This window comes from Hakea prostrata, chromosome 6, assembly GCF_041222555.1.
Source record: "Hakea prostrata isolate BN-2017 chromosome 6, UWA_Hpros_2, whole genome shotgun sequence".
Taxonomy (NCBI): domain Eukaryota; kingdom Viridiplantae; phylum Streptophyta; class Magnoliopsida; order Proteales; family Proteaceae; genus Hakea; species Hakea prostrata.
The window spans coordinates 16,473,971-16,488,468 of NC_142605.1; the positions used below are offsets into that span (position 1 = coordinate 16,473,971).

At 37.6% G+C, this 14,498-nt stretch overlaps 1 protein-coding gene and 1 pseudogene across 1 annotated transcript; both read left to right on the forward strand.

The window, feature by feature from the left end:
* Positions 1-3,447: 3,447 nt before the first annotated feature.
* On the forward strand, positions 3,448-4,658 carry LOC149012372 (tetraspanin-8-like). The gene is made up of 2 exons (XM_089158051.1): positions 3,448-3,951; positions 4,356-4,658. Exons 1-2 carry the CDS (start codon positions 3,448-3,450, stop codon positions 4,656-4,658), a joined length of 807 nt encoding a protein of 268 aa, XP_089014177.1.
* Positions 4,659-4,813: 155 nt separating this feature from the next.
* On the forward strand, positions 4,814-7,761 carry LOC149012373 (UDP-glycosyltransferase 91D2-like; annotated as a pseudogene).
* Positions 7,762-14,498: the final 6,737 nt, after the last annotated feature.

Consider the following 14,498-nt stretch of genomic DNA (forward strand, 5'->3'; position numbering starts at 1 on the left):
TTACACGTGTCAAGTCTGTAGATTCTTTAATCATTACTCTATTACTTGTGTCAGCTCAATCACAACGGAATAATATTGTCTTCAGTTCTGCTGAATATTCCAATTCAAACACTTCTTGTAACATGCTATAGTAATGATCACTTCTATCATGGGGTTGAATATTTTTACAAAGCATAGCTTGATGTTATTGCTATTACTACTAATTCACTATTTTGTGTTTGACGACTGGCTTCATGGTCTTTGGTGTAAAAGTGTACACCATTCAAAATGTACCCCTTATACTTTTTTACTTTCCGATTGGGACCTTTGACTAGCCTTTGAATAATATGAGGTACCTCTTCCCATGATTTCCTTTGCTTGTTCACCTAACCATTTCAACATTAATTATTTAGAAAAAGAAAATCAAAGATAGATGCTTAGATATCTAAATACTTAATGTTGCTTACATGAATTCTGAATCATTCGATGAATTACTTTACATTCAAGTTTTCTCTTTGTTGTTGCTGTACTTTAAAGTTCATTTTTTCCTTAAGCTCTTCCAAATGGAGTCTATATTTAAAGAAGTCACATTAAGGAAGACAAAGATTAGAGTGTTGATACTTACTTCCGATATTTATCGATGTGATCATAATGCAAGAGAACATATCGATGAGCCTGTTGCATCTCTTTACAATCTAACTGTATCATCACAACACTCCCTAAAGGTCTCCCATTGGTTGAAAAAAATCCAGTGTTATTGCTCTGACTGTAGATTTTCGTTATCAAGATTCCTTTTTGGACGGAGATAACGAGTCTCAAGTCCATTAATATGTTGAGAACAAAATGTTAGGCATTCATTTGCAATGTACCCTTCTGCAATAGATCCTTCTGGGTATCTATTATTACGCTTGTAGTCCTTCAGGGTCTTGTTGAACCTAATAACATACAAAATAACTTTAAGAAAACAAATATCCAAAATATCCTAGAAGTATCCTGAAAGTTACAAAATCATCAATTACCAACTTTTCAAATGGATACGTCCATTTATAATAGGCTGGTCCACCAAGTAATACCTGTTGTAGTAAATGAACCAACAGATGAACCACATATTGTCAAAGAATGTAGGAGGAATTATTCTTTCAAGATTGCATAGAATTTCTGCAATACTTGCTTCAAGATGGTTCAGTTTTTCTTTTGTACCAACCTTAGTACATAAACATCGAAACCCAAACAATGATGATAACACCAATTTTACATTCTTCATTGGATGTACACGTATTGCCACAGGAAGGAGTTGCTGCATTAAAACATGAGAATCATGGTTCTTCAATCTAGAAATATTCATTTCATTTACTTACACACAACGTGATAATATTTTTAGAATAACCATTAGGGACCTTTAAACCGTCTAAAGCTCTACAAAACTGTTCTTTTTTAACCTTAGACATTATATGGCATGCTAGAGGGATAATCAACTTGGTGCTTCCCTCATTTTTGTGGATGCAAGGATGACCTAATGTTCATCTCTTGCAAATCTAGTCGAGCCTCCAACTTATCATTTGATTTATATTTCAATTCCAGCAACGTACCAATTATGTTGTCACATACATTATTTTCTACATGCATAACATATAGATTATGGTGTAGTAAATTATTCTTCCAATAGGATAACTCAAAGAATATACTTTCCTTTTTTCAATTAAATAGTAGTTCTTTTGTAGCAACTTTCTTCTGTTTATTATCACTATTCTTATCAAGTTCTTTCTCAAATGGCAAGAATTCCACACCTTCCATTTGAGCTAGTAAAACAGTGCTTGAAAGGAGTTGTGGTGCTTGCCCAAACTCAACATGACCATTAAAGCCTCTCTTATACCATTGAAATTTATGATTTTCCTTGAGGAATTGACAATGTCGTAGGTAACAATGTTTGCGACTATGTTTCAGCCATATTGAACTAGTGTCCTTGTTGCAACAAGGGCATGCCAATGCTCCCTTTGTGCTCTAACTTGAAAGACTAACATATGCTGAAAAATCATTGATTGTCCATATAAGAGGCATGCACGTAAATTAAATGATTCTTTCTTCAACGAATCAAATGTGTCAACACCATCCCACAATAATTTCAATTCATCTATCAAATGCTGTAAATAAACATCTATATTGTTTTCAGGCTGATTTGTCCCTGGAATCAATAATGTCAATATGAATGAAGGTTGTTTCATACACTTTCATGGTGGTAGATTATAAGGCACCAAAACAACCGGCCAAGTTCTATGTGAACGATTCATACCATTTGGATTAAATCCATCACTTTCAAGCCCTAACTTTATATTTCGTGGATCAACATTGAAAGATAGATGTAATGTATCAAAATTCTTCCACACTTCTGCATCTACAGGATGACGTATTTTTTCATCATTTATGCGTCCATTTTTATGCCATCTCATTTCAAATGTAATTTTCTAGGGGTTTTTGTCAAAAGAGTTCAACCTGCTAATATTCTTGAAGTTGAAGTGCAGGCACATGTGTGAAGGAATACAAATTGTAGTAGAAAAAGAAATTATCTCTTTACGTATTGAATCCGATTCCACCAAGGCAGTTTCATTGATGAATCCAAGCTCTCGCATTCAAGGGAATGTGGCTAATTTGGTGTTTATGGTCAAGAAGTTGATGGCCAACAGTGGGCGTGGACATATAGTGATAAGGAATGTATACATGGAGGCGAATGTGGCTGTTGATTGGATGATGAAGAGGACAAAAATAGAGAACCCTTCGTTGTCCTTTTTGGATCCCCTTTAAGACGTCGAGGAGATCCTACAGGTGGAGAAAGGCCTTACTCATGTTGAGAACGGTTATGCCATAATTTCTCAAGCTAATGAACCGGGGTGAACCATTTGATTTGGTACGAGTGGTTTAAGTATTGGTCAAACCAAAGAGACAATGATGAGTCGACATTCCGGAATGCAACATTTTAAGGAGGCTAGCTTTGTGATAAGCACCATGTGGGCTTTGACACATGACCGAATATCAAGATAGAAAAAGAGCTAATTTTTTTTTAAGGTATCAAAGGTGAAACTTTAGAGAGAGATGTAAGAGTAAATAAGTAGTAAGTATAAATAAAAAAAGAAAGAAAGAATATTTTTATAAAAAAAATTCATTAAAAAAAACCTAAGTCACAGAAAGAAACGGAATTACCGGTGGTGTTCTGGGTGGTGTTCTGTGCATGGATGAAGGAAACCAACAAGACGAAACGGTGTTTTCCTCCATTTCTGAGTTTCTGTTTTCTGCTTCAATGTCTCTCTTTATCTGAACAAAACACGGTTTTTTATTTCTTTGGTAAATCAAACACGGATTTCTGTTTCGTTGGTAGATGAAACACGGTTTTCTCTCTTTATGTGAACATTCTTTGATTTATAATGTTTCTTGTTATTAGAAACGATTTGATATCTCAGCAGCAGCGGAAGCGAAATGGTTCAAGTGAGTAATTTCGTGATTGGTCTCCTAAATTTCATTAGTTTAATCTGTTCAATCCCAGTCCTTGCGTTGGCACTTCGTTTGCATGAACATGCCAATACAGAATGCCATAGATTTATTGAAACTCCACTATTGATATTGGGAGGAGCTCTGTTTTTCTTGTCCATTTTAGGGTTGATTGGTTCCTGTTGTGGAGTTTCATTTTTGCTTGGGTTTTATCTGTTCTTCACTTGTATTCTTTCATGGGGCCTCTTTGCTTTCACCATTTTCTCCATTGTCGTAACAAACAAGGGGGTTGCGAAAGCTGTAGCAGGGACAGGTTATAGCAATTACAGGCTTGGAGATTACTCAAATTGGTTGCGGAAACATGTAGTTGACGATAGAAATTGGGTTCGTATCAAGAGTTGCTTAATTGATGCTCAGGTTTGTAAGAGTCTCGAAAATGATGTTCTTCAGGAAGCTGCCCAATTCTACAAACAACATTTGTCTCCTGTACAGGTATTTCATTTCTCTCCCTCTCTTTTATTGGGAATGTAATCTTCAACAAAAAAAAGAAGAAGAAAGAATGAATGTCTTGTGTGATTCTTGGGCATAGGCATAGAAGCATGCAAAAGTACTGCAAATTTTTGAAGTCCTAGACATCTTTCTTCTGTTGGCTATGGTTGTCATGCCTTGCTTCCCATGGGGTAGTGGTTCTATTCTTTTGAGCTAGTTTCTCTATCTTTGATAGCACTATTTTGACCCTCCACCACCTTACATTCAAGGAGAAGAGGTCGACTTTGTCAGTGTTCAGGGGAAGATTTCCCTTTTGATGTGCTTTAATAAATAAGAATGATATCTCAATATGCATTTTTTTTAAATTTTTATTTCATTCTTAATTTACTTGACTTTTCATTGTTCAGTCTGGTTGCTGCAAGCCGCCTACTTACTGTGGTTTCACATACAAGAATGCAACCTTCTGGGTAGCCCCAAAATCAGGTCCTGCTGTACCAGATAGTGATTGCAAAACATGGAACAACAATCAAGAAAAACTCTGTTATGATTGCAAGTCATGTAAAGCAGGAGTTCTGGCCAATTTGCAGAATGACTGGAGAAAATTAGCCATTCTCAACTTCCTTGTTTCAATCTTTCTTTCTATTGTCTACTCTATTGGCTACTGTGCTCTCAGGAACAATAAAGCACAAAGATACAGACCCTATCGCTGAAGTACCATTAGTGAAAGATATCCTCAGTGTCCTCTAACATGTGATGAAAACTAAAAGGTCTTCTTCTTTGCTGTTGGTGCTGGTATATGCCATGTCTTTATAACAGTACAAGCCAAAAAATGCCGAAGATTCGAGCAGTTTTAAGGCAAACGTCTATGGCTACTGTGCGAGTCGTTCAAATCATTAGAGTTAACAAAGAATTAATCACTGGGTATGCATTTGGTAACCTCTCTATTCTGGTAGAGTTGTAAAATTGTTTGTACATATTCTATGTTGGGAGGCAGTCCTTGTGTAAAGAGGGTATTAAGATGATTCATTTAGATAGCTTTGTTGAAATTATAGATTGTTTATTTGCACAATGTGATGTCAAAGGTGAGCACTGCACAATTAATAAATACGACATCAACCAGCTGCTTCATGATGGGCCATTTTCTATTTCATAATAAACTGTCTCTGAGAATAATTTTCTTTGGTAACTGAAAGGGGATAGTTTTAAATGTAGACAAAAAACTTGTAGAGGTTAAGTGTTTTCTATGGGTGAATTATTCAATCTTGTCAAGGTTTTAGTTTCTGAGATCATATAAGACTTAAGTTTACTGGATTTGTTTGGAAACACTAGTTCTGACCTACTTCATAGCAGTTATGAAGGTAAGAATTTTGAAGTTAAAATATAACTGAGGTTTGTTTGGTCCATCTTATGCACACCTCAACTAAATATACGACAGGACTTTCCCCTGGCTCCAAGAAGATTTGAACTCTTGACCTCAGAGGTGCTGAGTCAACCCTTTGAGGCTATGTCACCTTTTGCTAATCCATTGTAATGCACGAAAAAGATGTGTACAATAGACTATTCTGAACTTATCCATCCAAAAAATCATTGATCACAGCACCATCATAAGCATAAAAACATTACACAAATATGAAGAAGTCACATTTTTATATCAGATATAGGGGGAACAAACTGAAGATTGAAAAACTAGTGCAACAGAGGTTCAAAACATGCTTGTGTTTTCCATTAGGTTTAAGATCAACTTTTTATCTTTTTTTTAGGGGTGGTTGTTTGAGTTTAAGATGAATTCATTATAATAGGAAAAAAGAGAGCATGGAAGAGAATAAGCTTCTTCGATATAAGGCAATCCCAAGTCTCTAAACTCATAAATCTGAGGATAGTAGAGCATGGTCCCTTTTACCTACCAAAAAAAAAAAAACGGGGGGGGGGGGAAGAACATGGCTCCTTTTGTATCACTTTGTTGTCTGAGCATCAGGGAATAAAAAAAATTTCAAAATACAAAGTACAAAGTTCTATTTTCCACTCTATTATTTTTATGTTAGATTTAATAATAATAAGTTTATATTTGTCTTTGATTTATATTTTAAAGTAAATACAAGTTCGAATTTTAGAAGTTTAATAATTTGATTGGACCTCTCACTTACAATTTAGTTAATATAATTTTTATATTAGAGTCGTTAGCTTAAGGCTAGGGATAAGAACAAAATTAATTGTGGATAAGGACGGGGCAAATCATGCCACAGACAAGAACAAAATGAATCATAGATAAGGACATGATCAATCAGGATCAAGGATAGGACAAATGAGATGAGGTCAGGTAAATGCATAACTTTTCAAGGTTTAGGATTAGGGACAAAAATCTTAAACTTCGTATTGAAGTAAAAATAAGAATGAATACTACAATTGAATTTAAAAAAACTTCGATCCAACCAGTCCCCGGTTGCAACCCTAATTTAAAAAAATGCTTGTGACTATTCTTTGAAAAAACCTAATCTCTTTGTCAATCACAAAACTCAGTCTCATAAACTATATTTAATTAAACTTGGACTAAACTAAAACTTGCTTGACTGATACCCCAACTCACATTATAGTCATGTTGTGATGCAATTAAAATTTTTAATTAAAATGATGTTATCATAATTCAAACCAGATAATTCACTCTGTTACTCTCAAAGAAACACATGAGGTCATGGTTTGCTTCACCACAAGTGGTAGTTTAGATAATGGTTTTTTTTTATACGTATGATGATGAAGATAATGTTAAAACAGCATTGATGGTTGCAAATGCCAATGGAGGATTAACGGAATAGTTAAGAACCTTATTTTCAAGTGGGTGGTCGGGAATTTAAACGTTGCTGGTGGTATAAAAAAAAAAAAAAAAAAACCATTGATGGCTGCAAAATACATGCTACATTGCTACCCACATTTTTTTTTCTTCAAAATAACATGCTACCCACATTACACATTTGAAGTAAGTTTTCTTTCTTTTAAGGTGAAGCACGATTTGAACGGGTGTAGCCAAAGCTGGAATCCGTGTCTTCATTTTATTCCTCGTGATTTAGCAGCTTCGCTGAATCTGGTGGAGTTTCACTTACCCGCCGTCGATGGCCTACCAGTAGGGTCTGAAGCCACCGTGGACATGGCCATGGAACAAATCCAATGCCTGAAGAGAGCAGATGATCTCCTGAAACCACAACTCAAGCCGTTCATCTCCCACGATATCCCCAGATTGGGTAGTCGTTGATTTCTCTCCATTCTGGGTTGCAGAGATCCCACGAGAACTCGACGTTCATATCCCACTCATATGAGATGGCTCATGGAATTGAGCTCTCTGGGGTTCCCTTCTTATGGGCTCTGAGAAAACCCACCTGGGCAATGGATGAAGAAGGTGCCTTGCCGCCGGAATTCAGGTCTCGAACCCAGGGCCGAGGTGTAGTGTGCATGAGCTGGGCACCTCAGCTGGAAATTCTTGCTCATCCTTCTGTGGGTGGGTCATTTTTTCATTCAGGGTGGGGCTCCATAATAGAGACACTCCAGTTTGGTCACTCGCTGGTGGTGCTGCCGATGGTGATCGACCAGGGTTTGAATGCAAGGCTTCTGGTTGAGAAAGGGTTGGCCGTGGAAGTAGAGAGGGGAGAAGATGGTTCTTTTGATCGGAAAGGCATCGCCGGAGCACTAAGGAAAGTCATGGTGGAAGAAGAAGGTGAGGGGTTGAGGGTGAAAGCGAGGGAGATGAAGGCCATCTTTGGTAATCATCAAGCCAACGTGGATGGGTTCATCCATTACCTAAAGCAGGGCCAAAGCCAAAATTGATTGACCCACAATTGACAGTCTTTGTCTTGAATTGGGATACTCTATCAGGTCATCGTTATCATGACGACTCAAGGAAAGGAACCAGGCTCCTGTAACTGAGTATTCAGAAGTGTACAAGTCTGTTTCACCTGGGACACTAGTTTATTCATGTTTTTAGGGAGAAAGAACTTTACCTATTTTTTTGGGTAATGAAATGAATTTCCCCCCCCCCCCCCCCCCGATACATATACCATGAGAGAGATAATTGAATCCATGACCAACAGACTAATACATATATCATAAGAGATAATCGAATGCATGACATCTTCACTAAAAGACATTGGTCATTGCCAACTGAATAACCTTTTGATAGTATAATATGAGTTTACTTAAATTTATAACCACAATCTTCCACTAGAATCGGCCAACATAGAAATGCGGGTGAAAGATCTTTTGGCCAAAAAGATAATACTCTTTGGCCCTTTGCTGCCTTAGAAGTTGGAAGCTAAATGATAAGTCACATTATTTGGCTTGTCGAAAGTATACTAAAGATGAATTAAATGAAAGGTATAATTAGTCAATTCCCTTGAATTTTGAATGATACGTGGAATACACCAAGATAGCTGCTTGTGGTCCAAGACTTTTTATATCTTGGGGCCTTATTTCATTCATGTTCTTTTGCTTTTATTCCTAGAGAGATGCTTTCAAGACAATAGTGGAGCGTCTTTTTTTCTCCGCCCTCCGGCGTGCCTTATCTCCGCCATCCGCGTGTTTGTTTCTTCTCTGGACTGCTGTTGCAATCCTCTTACTTCTTTCTTTGTTATGCTTCATGGTGTGAGATCCTTCTGGTAATCCCAATTTCTAGTTATGACTTCAACGGGTAAACCCTCTACTCCACCAGGAACTCTGGTTCTGATTCAAACACAGGGGGCAAGAACTTCGGTCCCTTTGCACTCCCCTCCTCCCCAAGATAATACTTCCAGAGCCGAATATAGTTTTGAAGATTCGGATGATGAAGTTGTGCTGGATGTTGCCGATGAGTTGAGAGTTGCAAAGTCGTGGGAAAATACTATAGCAGGTTATGTGATGGAAGGAAAAGCTTTTAGGAAGCAAGCTGTCTCTGAAGGGCTCCTGGGAGCATGGAATACTTAGTCAAAAAGTGGAAGTTACAACTCTGGAAAATAGGAAATTCTTGTTCCAGTTTCAGCATCCTTTAGACAAAGACAACGTGTTAAAGGAAGGTCATGGACGGTTGCGGGTAATCTACTTATATGGGAACCCTGAAATGAGAGGAAGAATTGGGAATTTAAATGTTGTGGCTTCTGGATTCAAATCCACTCATTACCAACTGAACTCCTTGACCCTGTTATCATCATGAAGTTAGGAAGATGGGTGAGAAAGTTTGAAGATTTAAAAGCTCACTGGATCAGCCACGGTTGTAGTGAACTGAGCTTGTGTAGAGAAAGACCCAAACCAAGATGTCTGGAGGAAATCAGAGGCATGTCAACAGAAGCACAATTGATCAAAATGGCAAAGATAATATTCTCTAAACAATACTCTGTCGAAAATGAGGGTTCCAGTTCCGAAATTTCCCCTGAAAGAGATTGTCCGGCGATCGGTGGTAACAGGGATGATCAGTTTCTGAGGCCCAGCTATGAAGATTCGGAGAGAGAAACTGATGACACACAACAGAGCAGGCTTAAAGTTGCCTCGACCAATGCTGAAATTCGAGGCTCAGAAGCTGTGATTTTCAGTAAGTCTCCCCAAGGTCATTTCCATTCCGGTGAAAGAAATGAAAAAGTTGGTTCTGATATTATCGCCCAGCCACCCCTCCAACCAAATCTGTTGATTTCTGCAAACCAAATCTGTCGATTTCTGCAAACCAACAAACCGAGATGAAGACCCCTTTGCTTAGGGCGGTTAACCAAGACCAGCTGCCCCTTCCTATTCAGGAATATCTCTACAATGCCCCTGACCATTCTCCTGCTATCTTGTCTCTCCTAAACCATCTAGCAAGCAAAACGCGTAATCTAACCCAGCCCAGAGATGCAGATCTGCCAAAGTCAAATTTGGCTCCATGTGCTACATCTCATCAGCCCTCAATCCCAACGCACCTAACCATTGAAACCTCCTAGAATTGCCCCCCAATGCTGGTTCCCTCTTCTCTATATCCTGGGCCTCAGATATCTCAGCCAATCTCAAGCCCAAATGACATCTATATGAATTATAACTCTCACGTCAGACCCAGGTTCGATGATTCCCTCTTTCTAACTCAGCCCAACTCTGATCTTGTATGTCCGGTTTCTTATATAAATCCTGACAATCCAGTGGACCACTCAGTTTCAAGAAAGAGGAATAATCTGAATATTGTTGAGCCTTCTCGTGTGGTTTCCAAGGGGAAGAGGTAGGCCTAGAAAGAAAGTCATGGAATGTACTGAAGCTTCTTTACAACAATTGGAGGAGAGAAAGCATTTTTTAGATTCTGGACTCGTGGCAACTGGGGTTTTTTAGTCCCACGGGCCCATATGAGGATCCTCAGCTAGAATTGCCAAGGTCTGGGGAGTACTAGGGCAATTCGGGCTCTCAAAAATATCTCTAAATTTGAGTATCTGGATATCATATTTTTAGCTGAAACTAAAAGTCAGTGAAGTAGAATGTTGGATATCAAAAGGAAACTCAACTTTGATGATTGCTTATGTGTTGACGCGATGGGCTCAGCTGGTGGGCTGGCAGTTTTATGGAGGAATAGAATCCAAGTGACTTTGTTAATTGCAGACGAGCATATTATTGACTTGGAAGTGGTGGCTGAAGGTAAGAAATTCTTTCTCTCTTGTGTTTATGGGGATCTAGTCAAGCATCTTCGGCAGAAAGTGTGGGATCAAATTATAAATATTGGGAGCCAAAGATCAGGGGCGTGGGTTTGCTTACGGGATTTTAACAGCTTCTTAAGTTGGCATGAGAAAGCAAGGGGAATAGCAAAGGAGGCAGGGATATCAAGCAGTTTCAAGGTATGGTTTCTCAATGCGGGCTTTTAGATTTGGGATCAAATGGGCCTTGCTTCACCTGGAACAAGAGAAGGAAAGGAGCTGCAAATATTCGAATTAAATTGGATCCAGTATTGGCAAATGTCAATTGGAATTTGCTTTTTGAAGATGCGGCTGTCGTCATCAACTCGGCCTTTTGCTCTGATCACAATCTGATTTTGTTGGATTCGGAAGGGGGTAGAGCAAAGGGGATTCGTCTCTTTCGTTTTGAGGCTATGTGGATGAGACATTCTCGATGTAAGGAGGTGGCCGAAAGGGGTTGGAGGCTGAATAGAGGTAACACTGATATGCATACCTTATTCCAGAAAGCTGAAAATTGTAAGAAGGAATTTAAGAGGTGGAACAAATTGGAATTTGGTATTGTCCAAGAAAAAATCAAGGACCTAGAAATTCAAATTGAGATGATCCAGAAAAAGGTAGATTATGAGGCGTTTATGGAGGAAGAAGAGAGACTGAAGGATCTACTGGATGAAGAATTAGCTAGAGAAGAGATTCTTTGGCATCAAAAGTCTAGGACTGACTGGATCAAATGGGGTGACAAAAATTCAGGATATTTTCATGCCACCACTATTCAAAAAAAAAAAAAAAAAAAAAAAAAAAAACTAGAATCATTAAACTCAAAAAGAGGGATGGGTTTTGGACTTCTAATGAGAGTCAACTGGAGGACTTATTATTAGAGCACTTTAGGGGTTCGGTCTCTACCTAGGGCATCTCCCAATTAGCTCTTTCTCAAGCTTTAGAGGAGGGTTCAACCTAAAGTTGATGGGGGGGGGGGGGGGGTTAAAAAGACTAATTTGGCACGCATGGAAATTGAGGCTAGAAGTAAGGTAAAGTATAACTTTGAATCAAGCATGTTTAGAGAAGTTTACCCTCCAAAGTTCGATGGAAACCCCGCATTCGTATGAAGAAGTTATATGAGTGGTTTCACAGGGGTGGTTGATCCAATTGACTGATTGCTTTCTACCCACAAAAAGGTATTTTCGGGATTTAGGGTTTGAAAACGCTATTTTATTATTATTTTGTCTCTCAAACGAATATTTTATGTTCTTGGAGGCTAACAGCTGAGGACAAAAGCTTGGGAATTAGTGCAGTCTTTGTACCAATGATGGTGCCGAAGTGCGAATCACAAGGATAATTGAGTGTTGAGGTAAGGAAACCTCTAAAGCCCTCTTTGCGACTATTCTTTTGAGATCTATAAAATGTTGGTTGGCATTGATGATGGTGAATGTTGGTAGTTGAAGTAACTGAATGCTTTTTTTTTTATAATTCCTAGTATGTCTTCCAACCCTATTGTATGGTGAATCATATTATTTCCTCTATTTGAGACCGATTCATCATCTCAGAGATGCTTGCGGGCAACACTCTGTTAACCAAATTAGAGGGTTTTTGTGTAGAATTTTTGTAAGTTTATTTCATGCATATCATTTGAATAATTAATTGGCTATATTTGCATGTGGTTATGCTTGTTTTATATCAATTTATTGCACCCTTTCCTTTAATTTCTGTAATTTTGGTGATTTATATATTTCCTAGCAAATCTTAATTAAGATTTATTACTGGTGCTTGTAGGAAATCAACCAAATGTGCAAGGGTATTATTGGAAAATTCTGCGAAGAGAATCTTAAGGAGCCAAACTGGATTTTATTCCACTTCTTAAAAAAGAGTGTCGTTTTCATCAAATTAGAGAGTTCCACTCTTTAGAAGATTCCTCAAGTCAAAAACGTGGAGAGAAGGATTCCTTGCATGTTCAGGGTTTTATTTCCTTTTTGGGACTAATTTTGTAATTAGAAAGTCACTAATTTATGAAAGGAGAATTGTTGGGACATGCCTTGTCAGCATTGCACATCAGTCTCCATTAGTTTTGATGATAACAAATATGAAATACTAATGTCTACACTGAGTTGTGTATGTCTAATTTAATATGAAAGCAAGTTGACTCAATTCAACTCACCAGATGCTCAAGCCCAAACAAAGATGAATATGAAGTCTAAGTTAGAATGAGCATGAATAATAGAATACAAGAGTCAAGAACATCAACTCAAGTTCAAGCAAGAAGAGTTAGCAAATTAGGACTCGGGACACCTCCATGGACACTTAGGTGTAATTGCATTCAATTGCATCAAGACCATATATATCATGTCATTAGATTAACCTAGGATATGTTAGGAAAGTGTATGAGGGCATAGGGTTAGTTAGAAATCCCTAAGAAACCCCTAAAGTCCCTGAAATTCCATTTGGTTAAAATATGCCCAATGACTATTTTTAACGACTATATCTCAGATGGAAATCCATTTGAATCAGACAGTGACCCATCTAGACTAAAAATTTCACTGAATTTTATTCTCGTTGGGAGGTTGGTCCAAGCAATTCAATGCCATCTATATAATCCCAACCACCTCATTTGAGAGCTTCTACCTTGCCTATTGAGTTAATGCCCCCCAACTACTCTCAAACTATCAAAATTTTCAAAGATTGTGCTATCATTGTCTTCCATCTTTACTCAACCTTGAAGAACATATCAAGGTGTCTCGAGCAAACTCATTAGAGCGAAGATTGAGGTGATTGAAGGCTCTTCATGTTTTATTGGTGGTATATCCATTTTCATTTGAGCTAAAATTCTCATTGCATCACACTTACACAAGGGATAAAGTGTTACATCCCTTGTTAGGGAATATAATTTTATCTCTTGTATCTTGTTCGTTCAATTCTAGTCTAGGTTGATTAGAATTGGTTAAGAATACTTTTGCCTTAAGATTTGTAAATGGTGCTCTTGCCCTATTGAATATAGATTGTAAGGGTTTAAGTCTCTACCTACCATATTAAAAAAGAATCATTAGTGGAAAACTCTCTTGAGGCCAAGAGAGGAGTGGATAGACTTGTAAAGTCAAACCGCTATAAAATCCTTGTATTGTGGTTGATTGCAATTGTTCACTTTTATTATAATTTCACAATTAATCTTTAATTTGCAACTAAACCTAAAAATTCGGCAACTCCACTAGGTCTAACCTATTCACTCCCCCCTAGGTTGTATTAACACTTGGTACTAGAGTGGGAGCTCAACTTGAGATTGAAATCAAAATCTAAAAGAGTAAAAAATCATAGCATCGTCATTAGACCAATCTTCCTCAAGACTTGAAGGACTTAACACCTCTAGGCCTCCATACTTTGATGGAGAAGGGTTTGCATATTGGAAAATTAGGTTTGAAGATCTTGTATGTGCCTTTGATATTGATGATTAGGATATTATTACTTATGACCAAATGAAATTACAAAAATTGATAAAGATGGTAACAAGATACCCAAACCAAGGTTGAATGGGATGCAACCAATAAGGCTAAAGACCAAGCGAACCAGAAGGCAAAAATGTTTTTGCAATCTGCCTTGAGTGAAAAAGTCTACAATAGATGTGGCACTTGCAAAATGCCAAAGAAATTTATGATAAGTTGGTTGTTACATATGAAGAGATCAACCAAATAAAAAAGATGAATTTGGATGTCTACATGCTTTAATATGAAAATTTTAGAATGTTAGATGATGAAAATATTACATCTTTATTTACTAGATTCATTTACATTGTTAACAAGTTGCATAGTCTTAGTAAGGACTTTGCAAATGAGGATGTGACAAGAAGAATTCTAAGAGCCCTTCCACCTTCATGGAGATTCAAGAAGACTATTGTACAAGAAGGGAAAATTTTGGAAAAACATTATGGTT